At 53.1% G+C, this 16,365-nt stretch overlaps 3 protein-coding genes across 3 annotated transcripts; 2 read left to right on the top strand and 1 right to left on the bottom strand.

The window, feature by feature from the left end:
• The first annotated feature begins 35 nt into the window (after window positions 1-35).
• Window positions 36-4,215, top strand: QC763_108980 (uncharacterized protein). The gene is made up of 5 exons (XM_062907486.1): window positions 36-282; window positions 429-550; window positions 616-2,759; window positions 2,934-3,021; window positions 3,503-4,215. Exons 1-5 carry the CDS (start codon window positions 59-61, stop codon window positions 4,066-4,068), a joined length of 3,144 nt encoding a protein of 1,047 aa, XP_062770439.1. The 5' UTR covers window positions 36-58; the 3' UTR covers window positions 4,069-4,215.
• Window positions 4,216-6,239: 2,024 nt separating this feature from the next.
• Window positions 6,240-8,637, bottom strand: QC763_108970 (uncharacterized protein). The gene is made up of 2 exons (XM_062907485.1): window positions 8,027-8,637; window positions 6,240-7,861 (listed from the first exon to the last, which is right to left on the bottom strand). The coding sequence occupies exons 1-2, from the start codon at window positions 8,241-8,243 to the stop codon at window positions 7,488-7,490; spliced, it is 591 nt and encodes a 196-aa protein (XP_062770438.1). The 5' UTR covers window positions 8,244-8,637; the 3' UTR covers window positions 6,240-7,487.
• QC763_108960 (uncharacterized protein) lies at window positions 8,276-16,318 on the top strand. The gene is given in 7 exon segments (XM_062907484.1): window positions 8,276-9,355; window positions 9,365-12,648; window positions 12,702-12,746; window positions 12,812-13,990; window positions 14,058-14,620; window positions 14,688-15,148; window positions 15,204-16,318. Coding segments are annotated over 6 exon segments (2,700 nt in total). The 5' UTR covers window positions 8,276-9,355; window positions 9,365-12,539; the 3' UTR covers window positions 15,547-16,318.
• Window positions 16,319-16,365: the final 47 nt, after the last annotated feature.

Here is a 16,365-nt window from a genome sequence, read left to right as displayed (position 1 = left end):
AGTATCTTTCTTTTTCAAGTGCTGAGTTGGAAGTTGAAGAGTTGTACAGTGAGAATTGATGCCAGCACTGCCCTCGCACAGTAGCGTCCCAAAACAGTTGCCTGCCGGGACTTGGCCTGCGCAGTTGGCTCGTGCGCTGCCAACCATTAATTTTTGGAGACTTGGTGCTGCGAGAAGGCTCGCGACGACGCGACGAGCCTCAATCCAGCCAATTCAACCCCAACTCCCCGATACCCTCAGCAAAATGGATGACGATCTTTATGACGAGTTTGGAAACTTCATGTATGTTTGTTCTCACTTTCACCCCCGATTTCTCTTCTGAGATTCCCCCCGTCCCCTATTTACATCTTCATTAATCAATCCCAGTCGCAGCCTTTTGCGATTGCCTGCCTGGCACAACTCGATCCATGCTAACTCTACACTCACAGCGGCGAGGCCGAGGCTTCCGAAGAAGAATCCGAACATGGCGTGGATGCGGGCAACTACGCTTACGATGACTATCCTGAGGAGGCACCAGAGGCCACTGGCCAGGAATTGATGGAAATTGACGGTGAGCATCATCGCCTGTTGTTGCGCTTGGAGGCGCCGAGGGAAGGAAGCTGATATTGGCTACAGATGATGGTCCATCCAACGCCGTGATCCTCCATGAAGACAAGCAGTACTATCCGACGGCAGCCCAGGTGTATGGCGAGGGGGTTGAGACGATGGTTCAGGAGGAGGATGCGCAACCACTAACACAGCCCATCATCGCCCCCGTCGAGCAGAAGAAGTTCAGCATCGAGGAGGCCGACCTTCCACCAGTGTTCTTCGACCGCAGTTTCATGACCGATCTCATGAACTATCCCGAACAGATTCGAAATGTCGCCCTGGCCGGGCACCTGCACCACGGAAAGACGGCGTTTATGGATATGCTGGTATTGGAGACGCACAACATCAACGACAGGCTAGAACAGAGGACAGGGAAGAAGCGGGACGAACAACTCAGATATACCGACGTACATGTGCTAGAGCGGGAAAGAGGATTGTCAATCAAGGCGTCGCCCATGAGCTTGGTTCTCCCCAACACCAAGGGCAAGTCCCATCTCGTCAACATTATCGACACACCCGGCCATGTGGATTTCGTCGATGAGGTTGCCGCGGCGTTTCGGCTGGTGGACGGTGTTTGCTTGGTGGTGGATGTGGTGGAGGGTGTTCAGGTCAACACAGAGCAGATCATCAAACATGCCGTTCTCGAGGATATCCCGATCACGTTGATCGTCAACAAGATGGATCGCCTGGTTCTCGAACTGAAGCTGCCACCCAACGACGCCTACTACAAGCTCAAGCACGTCATCGAAGAGGTAAACACTGTTATCGAGAACACGATCCCCGGCAAGGGCGAGTCGAAGAGGGTCAGTCCAGAGAGAGGCAATGTGCTGTTTGCATGCACTTCGATGGGCTGGTGCTTTACCCTGAAGTCGTTCGCCAAGATGTACTCCGACAGCTTCGGAGGCGTCAACATCGAGGAGTTTGCTAAACGGTTATGGGGTGATGTCTACTTCAACCCAAGGAAACGGAGCTTCACAAGGAAACCCGTCGATGAAGGTGCTAAGCGGTCCTTTGTCAACTTCATTCTCGAGCCTATCTACAAGATCTATTCTCACACTATTAGTGAGAGCCCGGAGGATCTCAAGGGTACTCTTGCGAAGCTTGGCATCCAACTCAAGCCTTCCCAGTACAAGACGGATCCCAAGGTTCTGTTGAAGCTGGTTTGCGAGCAGTTCTTTGGGCCATCGACCGGGTTCGTTGATATGGTCTGCGAGCACATTCCTTCTCCAGCTGAGGCGGCCCAGAAGAAGCTCGAGCGCTACTACACCGGTCCTCTCGACACAAAAGTTGCCGAGTCGATGAAGGCTTGCGATCAAAACGGACCTCTGGTCATCTATGTCACAAAGCTGTTCAACACGGCTGATACCAAGAGCTTCAATGCTTTTGGGAGAGTGATGAGCGGTATTGCTCAGCCAGGGACCGAGGTTCGGGTATTGGGCGAGGGCTACTCGATCGACGACGAGGAAGACATGGTCGTGGCCAGAGTAGCCGAGGTCTTCATTGCCGAAACTCGATACAATATCCCAACCGATGGAGTCCCTGCTGGGAACTGGGTCTTGCTGGGCGGCGTTGACAATTCGATCGTGAAGACGGGTACGATTGTAGCCAAGCAGTTCGAGGATGACGAAGACGCCTACATCTTCAAGCCTCTCACTCACCTGACCGAGTCTGTTCTGAAGGTTGCGGTGGAGCCCATCAACCCATCGGAACTGCCAAAGATGCTGGACGGAATTCGAAAGATCAACAAGAGCTATCCTTTGGTGACTACGAAGGTGGAGGAGTCTGGCGAACACATCATTCTCGGAACCGGTGAACTCTACATGGATTGTGTGCTGCACGACTTGCGCCGTCTCTACGCCGACATGGAGGTCAGAGTATCGGATCCCGTCGTCCGATTCTGCGAGACGGTACAGGACATGTCAGCCACCAAGTGCTATGCCATCACACCAAACAAGAAAAACACCATCACCATGGTGGCCGAGCCATTAGATGATGGCATCGCAAAGGACATCGAGTCAGGGGCCGTGAGGATACGGGACCCGCCTCGAAAGACGGCCAAATTCTTCGTCGACAAGTATGACTGGGACCTTTTGGCGGCCAGAAGCATCTGGGCCTTTGGACCGGAAGAGATGGGTCCAAATATTCTCCAAGACGACACATTGCCAGGAGAGGTGAGTTTTTCTTTTTTTTTCCTGTCATTATTGCAACACGCCTCCTCCGCGTCATTCACTCCGGCACCCCAGTTTGCCGAGGCTTTTCCCCGGATCGCCCAAATCGGGCCTTTTTCTCCCCCTTCTACCGCACCACCCAGTAGTAGACTGACAGATCTTTTCTTCTCTTTCCAGGTCGACAAGAAACGATTAGCCACGGTGAAGGAGTCGATTCGTCAGGGTTTTGCTTGGGCCACCCGAGAAGGCCCACTATGCGAAGAACGTGAGTTTGAAATCCCTTTTCGATACGGTTACTACTACCCTTTCTGTTTCATTCCGGTCTTCTTGTGCATATGTTCCTGCAGTGCAGGCAGAAGGGTACAAGCGTACCTATCATTTTTCTGGTGGCCACCCCATGGGGGTTGCCGTGCATGAGGGGGTGTGGCTTTGCCTGGTTTGACCACCTGCTCAAATCAGAATTTCACGGAGGGGATGGAAATGCATGCATGCATGTTATGGACGCCTCCCTGGCAGGACATGGAGAGCTTCTTCCCCAGAGGGTTCCTTGCTTTGCTTTGCCTCGCCTGTTGTTGACAACGGCAGGTATGGAGTGAAGGAATCTGTGGGGGACGGGAACGAGGGGGGGGTCACCGGGCTGGGAGTCTTGCATGCTTGACAATGGCACAGTCATGCCACCTCATACTTTGTTTCCCGTCATTGACCCTAACCCTTTCCTTCACATGCTAATTTGGTTATCTCCTCAGCAATCCGCAACACCAAGTTCCGCCTCATCGACGTTGCCCTGGCGCAGGAAACCATCTTCCGTGGCGGCGGCCAGATCATCCCCACGGCCCGCAGGGCGTGCTACTCGTCCTTTTTGATGGCCTCCCCCAGGCTGATGGAGCCGCTCTACTCGGTCTCGATGACTGGACCTCAGGACTCGGTGTCGATGGTGTACAACATTTTGGCCAGGAGGAGGGGCCATGTCTTGTCGGATGGGCCCATCGCGGGCACGCCGCTTTATAGGGTCAATGGGTTGATACCGGTGATTGATAGTTTTGGGTTTGAGACGGATCTGAGGATCAACACGCCGGGGCAGGCGATGGTGAGCTTGGTGTTTGACCGGTGGAATATGGTGCCGGGGGATCCGCTGGACAAGGAGCAGGTTACGAGGCCGCTGCAGATGGCAAGCGCGCAGGCGACGGCGAGGGATTTTGTGCTCAAGACTAGGAGGAGGAAGGGGTTGAGTGAGGATGTGAGTGTGGCTAAGTTTTTGGAGAGGGAGTTTTATGAGAGTTTGGTGGGGAGTGGGACTTTGGGGGAGGCTTGAGATTCCCCTTGAGAAGGGTTGGTCTAGGTCAAGGTTTAGAAATGTTGTATTATGTTAGGTATTACGGTGTTTTGTGGGTGGTTCTACCTCTGTATATGGAGACCTGACAATGGGAAAAGTAATTAGAGGGAAGGAAGTGTTATCATCACTTGAACTTCTGCTGGTGATTCTACGAGGTCTGAAGCCTGCCAGTTGCTGCACCAACTCTCACAGCTGGTCTGCCTCGGAGCATCCGACTAAAACAACTCGGTAGTTGGAGGTTGGTCCTCTCCGGGGGCTTTGCTCCTATGAATTGTTCTAGATCTTCTTTGGAGTTGATGTGAGAGTGGAGGTTCGATGTGTTGTTGTGGATGTGTGTGGCGAGTGTCTCCGGGCGGTTATGCAAGGCACGAAAGTGGGAGGGCAATTAATTTATTTTGTTGCTTTATCTTCTTCTGTGCACATGGCTGCCGGGTTCCCGGGGGAGAGGTTTGTAAGCAAGCTTTCATAACTACTGCATTCGGGTTTGGTTCTGGTTTCTTTGCTGTGGTGCAGATATTGAACTACTATCTACGGTTTCTTGGTACCTTAAGCATCAAGGAGTCTGTCTTGTTCGTTTCGTGTTGTTATAAACAAGACACACTACATCGGGTTATCAATTCGCATTATCAGGCCCTTTATCGTGGGATATCTGCTTCTCTTTCTATTCCAGAATTTATGTATGGGAGGGGTTTTTATGTTTACTCACCTGGCGTATTGCTTTGTATGTCCCATGTTTTACACATGTGAAGGGGGGGTTGTATGATAGTTTCAACTGCCGTTTTTGTTCCCATGTACCACCGGGGAGTTGCAGTCAGGTCTGTACTCTTGACATAACTTGCCCACTGTGTTGTTGTCTGATTGCTACTGCCATCTTACGCTGTGCGAATGATTCTTGCGTTTTAGACCCCCCACGCTGTAGATGTGTTACTCACCTTCCAACTTCGGATGCTCATCCAAAGGCTTCTTCCCCGGTTTTTCGCTTTGTCTCGGATAGAGTTGGTCAATGTTGAAGGGGAAGTATGACGCCATAGGAAGGTTTTCCATCCCATCCCGTCAGGCACATACGCTTTCTACTCGTGGGTGTGATGATTGATGTTGTTCGTGACCTTCCCTTTACGCCCACGTAGCTACTGCTCATTCAAGGTACCAATCCCCTCCCTCCCTTCCAGAGCACCCCAAACCCCATATGACGCCATGATGTTTCCCCCGTCATGAAAACTACCACTGTCTGTCCTCTCTTGACTCAAGTTCATCATCATCCCCCCCTGGCATATAACCTCCCTCCCTTACCTGCAGCCAGCGTCTATGTGCACTGTAGCATTTTCCCTCTCCCAGGGGTCCTCGTTTGTGTCGATTATGTACGCCGCCCAGATAGGGAGGTGGGTATGTAAAGCACTGAAGGGGTTGGGTTGGAAAAGATAAACTCTACCGAAGGAGGAGCCCCTTGTTGCATTCTCCCCCCAGCGTAGATACCTTACATATGCAGGATTTTTGTTATGTTTGTTGTGGAGTCCTTTTTGCGGGATATCTCAACTGTTAAGCGTTGTATTGGGGCCATCTCGCCAAAAACAAAAAGACAGAAAACGGTGTGCCTTTGCATTGTTAGGCGCTTGCAACGCACATGGTGGACAAGATGGGGCCCTTCGTGGGAGACATGGATGTGCTGCGGACTGATGACAAGCTGTCCGTCTGATGATAACTTGTTTTTTTTTGTTGATGATGATGATAAGGTGAAATGGGATATTCACATGCTTGGGTTTTTCCAACAGGTGAAAATCATATACATTCACCTCGCTACCATTCTGAACAAGATACTCTTTTTGGTACCGAACACGTCAGTTAGTTATCTAGTGTTAGCTTGCTTGCTAGAATTCCCCCAGGTTGATTTAATGACACGATCCAGACCGCCTCTCTCTCCCCCTAACTCCACCGCACGTCTTTATTGCGCGCGGAATTTCCCATTTGTGCTTTGTGATAGGAGAATTTGTAATAAGTTTCGTGAAACTAGCGCTTCTGTAGCCAAGGCTCACAACGGCGGGCCGTTAATCCTGCCACCCGGACCGTTTGAGGAGGAAAAATAACCGAGCATGTTTGAGAGAAAAAAAAGAAGAAAAAAAAGAAACTGGGGCGTCTTGTCCACATTCTCTTCGAAACATCTAGCGCTTAGTCACGTTAGTTGCTTCCCTTGCCAAAAATCATGTGATGGCAGGAGTGTATGCAGACGCGTTATGATATCCGGTATGATTAGACCAAACGGCAATAGTTGGCGGCAGTTATGTCGTTGCAATGGTTTGATAACTAAAATCAAGAAAATAGGAGCGAGTATAAATCTTGATAACACCCCAGCCAGCATGCATCCACCGCAGATGATCCTTTCGGTGTGAGTAAGGGGAAGGTAAATAGGTCAACACCTACTACACAGCAGTGCATCCGATGCCCTAAAGTCAAGAGGTGCCCTGTTCTTAGGAAACGGCAACTGTCTCATTCACAATGAGGGCTGTATCCTACAAGTGGGACATAGGTAGCACTTGTAAGGAGGGTGTTCGCCGGTAGACTAGGATCTCGGGGACCATTTCTTCGGGATGTGGGAATCTTTGGAACCGATCATGGGAAATCTCCCCCAAGGTAACTCTGGCCGCCGCTGCCCTCCAGTGAAGTGCAAACAGACATATTGACGCACACGCGTCTACCAAGTCGGTAAAATAGTCAAGTAACCTCAGGGACAAGGGTCTGAGGTACATGGCGTGATGCGGCTTGCGTGACAAGATGTGGCTGGACCTGAGTTGATTCCACGGACCAGAAGACGCCTCTAACTGGGCGAGCAAACCCTTGAAGGATGGAGATTCTAGAAAGGGCAGTTCATTCGCAGCGTGGGGTTTGCTGGGCGTGGCTTGTTGGTGCAACTGCAATGGCTTTTTGAAAGAGCACAGCATGTTTGGCACATTGAACATGATGAGGAGAATATTATCCGTCATCCAGTGTGTATTGCATATATCAAAGACGGGAAGAGGCGATCTGTGTCGATGTCGAAAAGCCAGTTCGCCGGCTGACCCCTGGTTCAAACTTCATCAATTTGCTCCCCCACGGGCCGCAAGAAGACTCGCAGGAGAGAACCTGGAACTGTCCCGAGTGGGCGGGCTCTAGGCGGAGGGGGGGAGGAGGATCACAAGCCCGAGATTGTCCCGCCAATCGCAAGCGACGTACACAGGGGCTTCGAACAAGGCACCTGGGAAGGGGTGTGCCTATCCAGGGTCTGAATCCGACAGTGCTGACACACCCCTGTGCTGGACTGAAGGTTGACCTTGGTGAATGGCCTGCTATGTAGCAAGTCGATGGCGTAAAAACACAAAATATATAGTCTCATCAGCAAGTGTGAGACCTTGAATTTCCACATCAAGTTACACGCATGTCTCGAGCATCTTATCGAGCATGCCTTTCAGTGTGTCGTTTTCCAGAGCCGCGGCGACTCTCTCTTTGTCACCCAGTTGCTTGTTGACTTGGTCATCCTGGGCATGAGAGCCATCCTTCATTCTCACATCAAAGCGGTAGTTGGGCGGCAGGGTCTGCTCCAGCCGGTACCGCACTGCCAAACCGATGACAGTGGCAAGAGAGCAGTGGTTGACGGTAGGTGTCAGATCAACAGTGACCGTGACCAGTTTGTCTCCTCGGCGCTCAGTGGGCGGAGGAGTCAGGTGGATGTCAGGTAGTTGGACCACCGAGAGCTGCCCCAGAGTATGAGGGTGTTCGGGGTCTGATATTGGGGAAATAAGGTCTGCGAAACGTCAGCTGCGTGATCGCCAACACGATCTATTTAAAACACTGAGCATCAAAGCGGCATTGATGTGCATTCAAACCAAACAGAGGAAATCGAAACTAGCCAACGATGTATATGCAATGCGAAAAGCAATGAGTAATGAGGGGTGGGTGTGGTGCTTACCGTAGATGTCCTGGGCATCCACAGGGTCCTCGCCGTACTCCTCCTCGAGGTCCTCATCCTCTGATGAGGATGACCCACACAGCCATGGACGCTTAGAATAGACAATATTGTCGCATTTCGAGTCCGGTCCCTGCCTCGGTGTGGTCACTTTCCGACTTCTGCTCGGAAGCTGTGAGACGTTGAGGATGGAGGGGTTGGCGTTGTCGACTTCGCGCATTTTGAAGGCGGGGTTTCGTGGCCTAGGTAGGGGTTTTGCTGCTTGGGCGTTAATGTGCCGAGATTCGGTTGGCGTGCTTCCACGAATCTGAGGTGCCGTGACTGTTGTGTGAGATGTGTGCTCTATCAAAGTAGATAATTGTTTGAAATGATGACATGTACTCCAGGCGATGGATGGATGCTCCGGTTTAGGAGGGGCAACGACCTGCTCTGAGCGTTCGCTGGAGGTTCCAGGTTAGGGTGGGGCCAACTACCGAGCCATCAAGAAAGAGCCGGGTGCACCGTTTTTCCGCTCGGGACTGCATCCAAGCCGCTGGTTGCCGGAGAATGCCGCGTTCTATAATCTCTCGAATGACATGATTTTCTAACCATCTCCTTGGACATCTCTCTGTAACTGCGGAATGTCCGGTCGGCCATATGCATTTCACCAAGGCCCAATCGCCATATTATGTGGACGATCACGGCGGCTCATAGCGAAATCGCATATTCATGCATCTCAGACATGGGGTGTGTTCAGCAGATGTTCAGATGGCAATCCTGAATACGGCTGCTGGTGCGGGGCCTTCCGTGACGACCCCTGCGTGGAAGCTTTCAAGAAGGATGCCCGCAAAAAAACGTTGTTCTTGGCGCCCTGTGGCATGGCTCCCGTCGCCGGCCACCTGGCAGAAGCCATCCCCGCGTCCCAAGCCGGTACCTACGGAAATGACGCAGCCTCGCCGGAGTTCCTTCTACAACGGGCCTGGGAGATGCCATGATGGGAGCAAAAGAAATGCCTTGGGATCCGTGATCTCCAACCTTAAATTCAACATCGCCTGCCGTCCGCCGTCTGTGCCTGGGAGCTGCCGAAGCTACTCCAGACTGGATTAGCCATCACATCTTGCCCCGACGTCTCTTGGGGGGCTCCCTCTTTGGATTCTCTTTGCAGCAGGTCCTATGAGTCTCGGCCGAGTGGAACATCCAGTCGGGCCAGACGATGACTCTCAAGCATGCCCAAGAAGAGACCATGCTTGCGAGCTCTTTGACTGATTGATGGGCCCTACGTTGCCGTTTATGTACTCGATGGCCGTTTCACAAACGGAGCACAGTATGTGGGTACATGGGCCGTCCTGGGGGGTGGGGAGGGTTGCTTCCAACGTAATCAATGGTCAAGATCGAAGAACTTGGGGCCCGTTGTACTGTAGCGGCTTTGCTCGGTACCGTACACCCTGCCCTACCGACTGCCTTCCCCAGATATTTGTGATAACGATAACCACACAGCCACTAAAGAGTGTTCAAGAACGCAAGAATGAACAACCGGCAATTCTCATGACATCGAAAGAGGAAAGCCATCATCTCTTCCATCCTCCGTCCCTCGGCATGCTCTCGATCTGGAGAGCGTTGTCACCGCCCCACCCCCTCGCGTCTAGAACATGAGCATGTGATAAGACATGGGATGGGCGAGACCACACACCGAAACGATCCATGTTGATTCTTGGGTTACGGAGCATGCTGCACGAATACACTAGCCATTGGACCACAGTAGACTCATCAACAATAGCAAGGCAACATCGTGGTACGCTATCTTGGTAAGATCGATCTACAGAAAACGAGGACCGACTTGCATCCATCATTTGTCAAAGACGATCAACTGACAGGTTCCTTGACCAGGGTCCGCCTTGACGGAATGATGAAAGGCTTCAGAAGGAGGCAGGTCGATATCGTGCGTGTGTACATCTGCACGTGTTTTTCGGGCTCGAAAGAGAAGGAGGTTTAATTCTCCCGCAGTATATCCGCATGCTGGGCATCTCCATCGAAAACGGTGACGGGCAAGGGCTTGCGATGCCCAGCCACTGGGTTCGGATAGTCTCGCGGGCCCAACTCCCAGACAACCACCTCATGTCACGGCCATTGCCGTCTTTTCTTGCGCAAGATTTGTGTGAGGGGAAGAGAGACGCTGCTGGCGCAGAGTGCTGATGAGGGCGTGTCAGTGGAGCTCACCGCTTCCCCCATGGCTTCCCCTGACATGTGTTGTGATGTTTGAAGAAAGGTTCGCGATGTGTTTCAGCACCCAGACACCACGCGCTTCAGGGGTCACCAGGCTCGCCCAGAGTCACGGAAGGACTACCCTGACGACCCACGAGGAATAACCGTCTCCGCCCGGAAGTGTCCGTGAGACTGTTTTCTGGCGGTATCGCGGTGCTTTTGGGGATGTGTCGTGGCAAGAGGGCGCTGCAACTCTCATTTGTCAAGATTGGATGACGGCTGCTCGGTTCTCGCTAGCCTGTTTCCTCCTGTCCGCAACTGTCAGTCACGCAGCGCCCAGAGACTGGCTTGCAGCACCAGGCGTCAGAGGCACGCCCTCGGCGGGCCTCGGTGTAGGGTAGTCTGCGGTATTGCTGTGGCACTGTTGCCATGAGCATACGAGCTCATTGACTCAGCCATTGGGCACGCTGAAAAGGCAATTTACTCATTAAACAACGGACAAGCCGTGGTTTTCCTAGAAACTGGTTGTATTTTATATCGCATGAATGATGTGTCGTTAGCCTGGGGCTTACCCGTTCCCGCCAGGGGCAGGCGGCACGGTAAAGGGCTCCCCACGTTACCGGGCTGACTGCGCTGCAATCGCACATTGCATGCGAGTGTGCTGCGGCTGCCACCCCGCTTACGTCGCCCAGCCTCGCCATGCCATGCCATGCCACTCACTGTCCCTAGCGACGGCACCTGTCGTGTAATACTGTGTAGCTCAGCAGAATTGTCGCGTTGCGGTGTGTTTCCTTGTCCTTCCCAAGCCAAGCATAGTAGAATCCTGCTTGTTAAGGTACCGCTTGTCCACCACGGGCGCCGGACCATGGGGATCGGCGCGGGGCCATCGAGGAAGCCAGCAAATACGGTGTGGCCATGGGGAAACCAAGGACGGGAAAACGAGAACCTAAACGAGGAACGAGAAACGACTTGGGAACGTGGCACGAGAATAGAGAGGCGGTATCTCCTAAGTCCGAATATTACGAGAGCATGCTCTCAGCAAGACATGATGTCAGTACAGAAAGACTGTTCCCGTCATCGACCGAGGGAAAAAAAGAGGTGGTTGACGTGCGCGAACTGCCGCGATATGCAAAGCAACGATTTGGTGTTAGTGGGTGGATATCCAGCAATTTAGGGACGATGGACGACAAGTGGACAAGCAATGCTCGATTCACACACAGCGGCCTTCCACTGGAGATTCCGAGACCCTGGCTTGGGGGTGGCTCGTGCGGTCAACCTGGAAAAAGATGGGAAAACCCTGGGGGTCCCCGGTTTGCCATCCACACTCGAGGGGAGACCTGGAGACGCGGGCTCTTCTTTATGCCAACGCCCCTGATGTCTTCACTCTACCCCTCCTCCTCCCGTCCTCCTGCCTTGGAGTGTGTTGCCTGTGAGGTTGGCCACTCTTGAATTAGCACAGCTAGCTAGATACACCTACACTAGCTTCTCTGGAAATGAACTGCATTTTTTTGCATTTTCTGAACGGCCGGCCTTGTTCATGCCAATATCACAAGCATCATTATCAGAGACACTGCTGGTCTATGAGGGGGACACTTGTCTGCGCCGCACTGTTTCGTACTCGCTGCGCAAAGTCTGAACTGGCTCTTGCCAACTCTCCGCCTACACAGCGACAGCAACAGCAGCTCGCTTTCGATTACATACCCTACAGTATCTCCCTCAGTTCCTGGGGGCCCTCTCACGCTGAGGGAAATTCCCCATAGCGAGCTTGTCAGATTCGTGCACCTGCAGGTGTGCTGTGGAGGTCCTGATCAAGACAGGCGTGCCGGGTCCTTTGGGCAGGGTTACCCCTTCGCTCGACGTCCAGGAGGTCCTGGGACCACCCTTATTACTAGCTCGTCTTCGCCGACCAGGGCATCAGGACAATCACTCTGTACACGCGTTTGGCTAAAATCCCCTCGACGTCCACTCACACACACACGCTTTCACTCCTGCTACTACCACTACGTCTGTCTGCCTACTGCTTGAACTTGTTGCCGCTGCTGTGCTGTGGTCGAGAAGAGAGATCTCGCCTCCCCCTCCTTTGCCGCCTCGACATTGGACCGCTGCTCACTGCCCACTGCTCACTGGAGACACACACGCCAACCCTGCGCCGGCCGCCCACCTCGACCCAGCGACCCGATACCACGGCTGTGCGCGCATTGCTTTTTGCCCTCTTATCATCGGATGACTTGAATGTGGAGTCGCCTTCTCTCTCGTCCATCATCAGCGCATAGCTGCGAACGTCTGCGCAAGACGCTTCATCCCACCGTTCATCATCATCACTACCACCACCACCATGTCCAACGACCCTACAGTGCGCCGGCTGCTCCCTCAAAACTCCCAGATGGGGAGCTTCAGCTTTGCGCCTCCGGCTTATCAGCAGCAACCACGAGAGACGCAAAAGAGTGCGCCCCTCCCTCCCCTTTTTTTTGGCTCTGTTATCTGACCGTTGAGCTAGACTATGTCTTTGTGGACGAACATAACCGTCACAAGCGGTTGAAGGGTATGGGATCAGCGCTCATCCCCCGCTAGTGCCCCCCCATGTATCAAACTGACTCGCGCATACAGTGATGAGAGCTTGCGAGGGATGCCGGAGGAGAAAGATCAAGTGTGACGCTGCCACCACAAACACCTGGCCCTGCTCAGCATGCATACGCCTGAAACTTGTCTGTGTTCGTCCGAACGGCTTCGACGGGTCGTCTGAACCTCAGGTCTACGAACCACCACGATCCCAGTTTGAGACCTCGCATGTGCATGAGGGCTTCCGACAGCCACTACCACTACAAGATCAACAACAGCTCCTAGGACATGCACCAAAACCTAACCTCTATGCGCCGCAGACATCCTACCAGGACACATCAGCCCTTTACCATGCGGTCCAGTATTCCGATTCTCAGACAGTCCCTCACAATCTACAATATCAACCTGTGCATCACGCCGTCAGTGCTGTCAATGTTGTGGATCACCAGTATGGCGCCCAGGCCGCATTTCCAACACCGCCGATGCAACAACCATCACATCCAGCATCTCCGGCGGACACCTACCAGTCAGAATATGCACAACAAGACTTGGCCGACCTGTTAGGGTCCTTGAAGGTTAACGAGGCAGGGACAGCGCCCTATCTAAACAGCAAGATGCAATCGATGAGGGAAGAAGATCCCGTCGTGGAGGAGGGCGACGAATACAAGAGTTTGTTGCCACCACTCACAGCTGGTTTGGGAGGATCCAAAATTCGAATTCCGCCAGAGCTTATGCCGGACGACGACACCGTCCTTCAGTACCTGGACCTGTACTTTACGAATGCCCATCCTTATGTGCCCGTTTTGGATAAAGCCCACTTCTATCAACAGTGGCACGACAACAGGGAATCGATATCGCCCCTTCTTTTGGAAGCCATGTTTGCCATCTCGGGCCGGTTAGCAGACGAACCGGCCCAAGGGCAACAGTGGCTCGCGCTCGCCACCCGCCACGCCGACTCTTTCATGGATATCCCTCGCCTCAGCACGCTACAGGCACTCATGATTCTTCTGAAGGCCCGCGAATCGGCACCGAAGCGAGGCTACTATTACCGTTCATGGATGAGCATCGAGCAGTGTGTCCAGTTGGGCAAGGACTTGGGATTGGATGAGCATTACGGAGACCACCGACACGGCAGGTCTTGTGGGTCGAGCCCATCTGAGTGTGCCCTGAAGACGAGAATTTGGCAGACACTATTCACGGTGGAGATGATGATTGGTTCTCCTCAGGGTATGGCAACACGGCAGAGTGCTACCTGTGGTTTGTGCTGCGCATAGAAAGCTGACGAGTAGAGTAGGGCGAACCGATTTTCAGGTCGAGGAGGACACGGTGGACTTCAACGTGCCGAGGCTGCTACCCAACCAAGATGAATCCGAGTACCACGTTTCGCGCAACTTCACCTACCTCGCCAGAGTGGTTCGCAACGTCAGCCGCATGGTGGTGGTGTACGGGCGGTTGAAGAAGAGCAAGGAGGTCAAGGAATGGGGCCTCGATCCCGATTTCGTCCAGATCAGCCCGGCTCTCGATGCTTGGTTGGCTGAGATACCGGCAGACATGTCGATAACTTATCCAGCCAACGGCTCACCGCCGTGGCTGCCTTCAGCTTTTGTCGGCAACGTCCATTCGTACTACTACTTGTCGATTATCCTGTTCAACAGGCCTCAGCTCGCCTTCTTGTCCCCTTCCACGCCAGGGGGCCAATGGAAACACCACATGCTGGTGTCGTACAACGCAGCCAAGATGCTGTGCAGACTCCAGGAGGCTGTCATGGGCGCGTACGGGCTGAACGGACTGCTGTGCATGCAGCGGGGCATCAACTTTACCATTTACGCGGTGCTCGCATGCATTGTCCTACACCTCGTACGTCGACCCTTTCATATGCCAAATGCTTTGAACTTCTTTTTGCTGACAAGCCTGCTACGTACAGGTTGCCTTGACATCACCAGACCCAGACCTGAACTCGGAAGCCAGGGAGTACTTTACGCGCCACATGAGGATCCTGGAAAAGTGCATGAGCTCGTGGCCCATGCCGGACATGCAGAGGCAGATCGACTCGGTGCGGGAGGCCTTTTCTGCGGACGTCCGGAAGCCATTCGTGCTGAAGCCAAGCTTCCCGTACGGTAGCCCGCATTCCAACTCGCACCCCAGCCCGCCCGGGCCCAGGCTCTTGGACACGCAGGTGCCACACTCGCAAGTTAGTTACAGCCTCCCCATCACACCCATCTCCACCGTCGGCCCGCTGGACAGCAAGAGTGACTCCTCTCCCGGTGTACAGTCGCTCGGAATGATGCCTTCCGGCCATGGCGCTCAGGCACCGGCCGCCGTGCCGCAGTCGTCGTTGGCTTTGGCAGAGGCGCCGCCTGCGTGGAACCCGTCGCGGATTTTTGAGTAAGTGACACAACTGAGGGAACCACCAGTGGTAGTTGTACTGACTGTTTCATAGCCAATGGAACACCTCGTTCGGCACCCCTCCAGTCCAGTCGTCACCAACAGGGGGACAGGGTGGTGGTGGTGGTGGTGCGATGAGCGCTTCATCCGGCGCCTCGGACACGGCGAGCATACACGACATGCACGCGGTGCAGGCGCAGCTTAGGACAGCTGCACAGCAGCAGCAGCCCATGCCGGCGGCAGCAGCGCAGTATTCGGCCGCCGCGGCTCCGGTGCAGAACTTTGTCACACCGGCCATGTGGCAAGAGTCGGTGGCGAGCGTGTACGAGGCTGGGGGTGGGCTGAAGCGAGGGTGGGATTATGATGGGCATATGCCTGTTAGCAAGCGACACCACTGAGAGGTTCACGATGCCTAGTGAAAGTGAACACATTAACCTTTTCATTTGTTTGTTTGGAGAATGCTTTGCGGAGCTTCTGTTTTCGGGTTACAAAAAGCCGGCTTAAAAATCAGCATCTAGGGTTGGTTTGGTTTTGGTTGGGACCTTGGGGTTTAAAGGGTTTGTTTTGGGATAAGGAGCATGTTTTGAGAGAGATGAACAATGGTTGGCGTTTGTTCTTTTGGTTTTTTTTGGGAGTTTTTTTTTTTTTTTTTTTTTTTTTTTGTTGTTGAAAGGGAGGCAGGAAGAACAAACATTCAACATCGGAGGGATGGCACAGATCTCGGAGTTGAAGAACAAGCAAAGCGATCGGATGTATGATGCGAGGGAAGAAGCGAAGCAATGTTGTATATTATGAAGGTTGGTTGGATTGGATCAGGGGGTTGGTTGGGGGGTTTGATGGGAAGCGTCTGTGTTGCGAATTATTCAACTGGGAGGAAATCAGCGTGTCTTTTTTGGATGGATGGATGGAAAACAGTGCTAGCTGGTATGGCACGTTGGTTTGGGGAGATGGACGGAAGGAAATGTGTGTACGTTATGGGTTGTTGTCGTTGTGGTTATGTGTGTGTGTGTGTCGTTCGCTTCTACTGGTACATATTCCTTTGGGGTTTTTTGGGTGTTTTTGGGGACTTTTTGTGGTTCACAGCAGAGAGACACATCCACACAGAGAGAGACAGAGAAAGATATCATCATCAGCCTTGTATCAATACCGACGTTTTGATTTGGTTTTCAGCCTTTCCTAAACCATCTCGCCGAAAGTGTATGACAAGTTGTGGTGTT

This window comes from Podospora pseudopauciseta, chromosome 1 (assembly GCF_035222475.1).
Source record: "Podospora pseudopauciseta strain CBS 411.78 chromosome 1, whole genome shotgun sequence".
Classification (NCBI taxonomy): domain Eukaryota; kingdom Fungi; phylum Ascomycota; class Sordariomycetes; order Sordariales; family Podosporaceae; genus Podospora; species Podospora pseudopauciseta.
This window is presented reverse-complemented; position numbering and strand designations above follow the sequence as displayed.

What these genes read in the sequence shown, in the direction of transcription:
- QC763_108980 (XM_062907486.1), top strand. Translation starts at nt 59, where the DNA reads ATGCCAGCACTGCCCTCGCACAGTAGCGTCCCAAAACAGTTGCCTGCC. An exon ending in ACGACACATTGCCAGGAGAG is followed by an intron (nt 2,760 to 2,933) that starts GTGAGTTTTTCT and finishes TTCTCTTTCCAG; the next exon opens with GTCGACAAGAAACGATTAGC. An exon ending in AGGCCCACTATGCGAAGAAC is followed by an intron (nt 3,022 to 3,502) that starts GTGAGTTTGAAA and finishes TTATCTCCTCAG; the next exon opens with CAATCCGCAACACCAAGTTC.
- QC763_108970 (XM_062907485.1), bottom strand. Translation starts at nt 8,243, where the DNA reads ATGCGCGAAGTCGACAACGCCAACCCCTCCATCCTCAACGTCTCACAG. An exon ending in GGATGCCCAGGACATCTACG is followed by an intron (nt 7,862 to 8,026) that starts GTAAGCACCACA and finishes GACGTTTCGCAG; the next exon opens with ACCTTATTTCCCCAATATCA.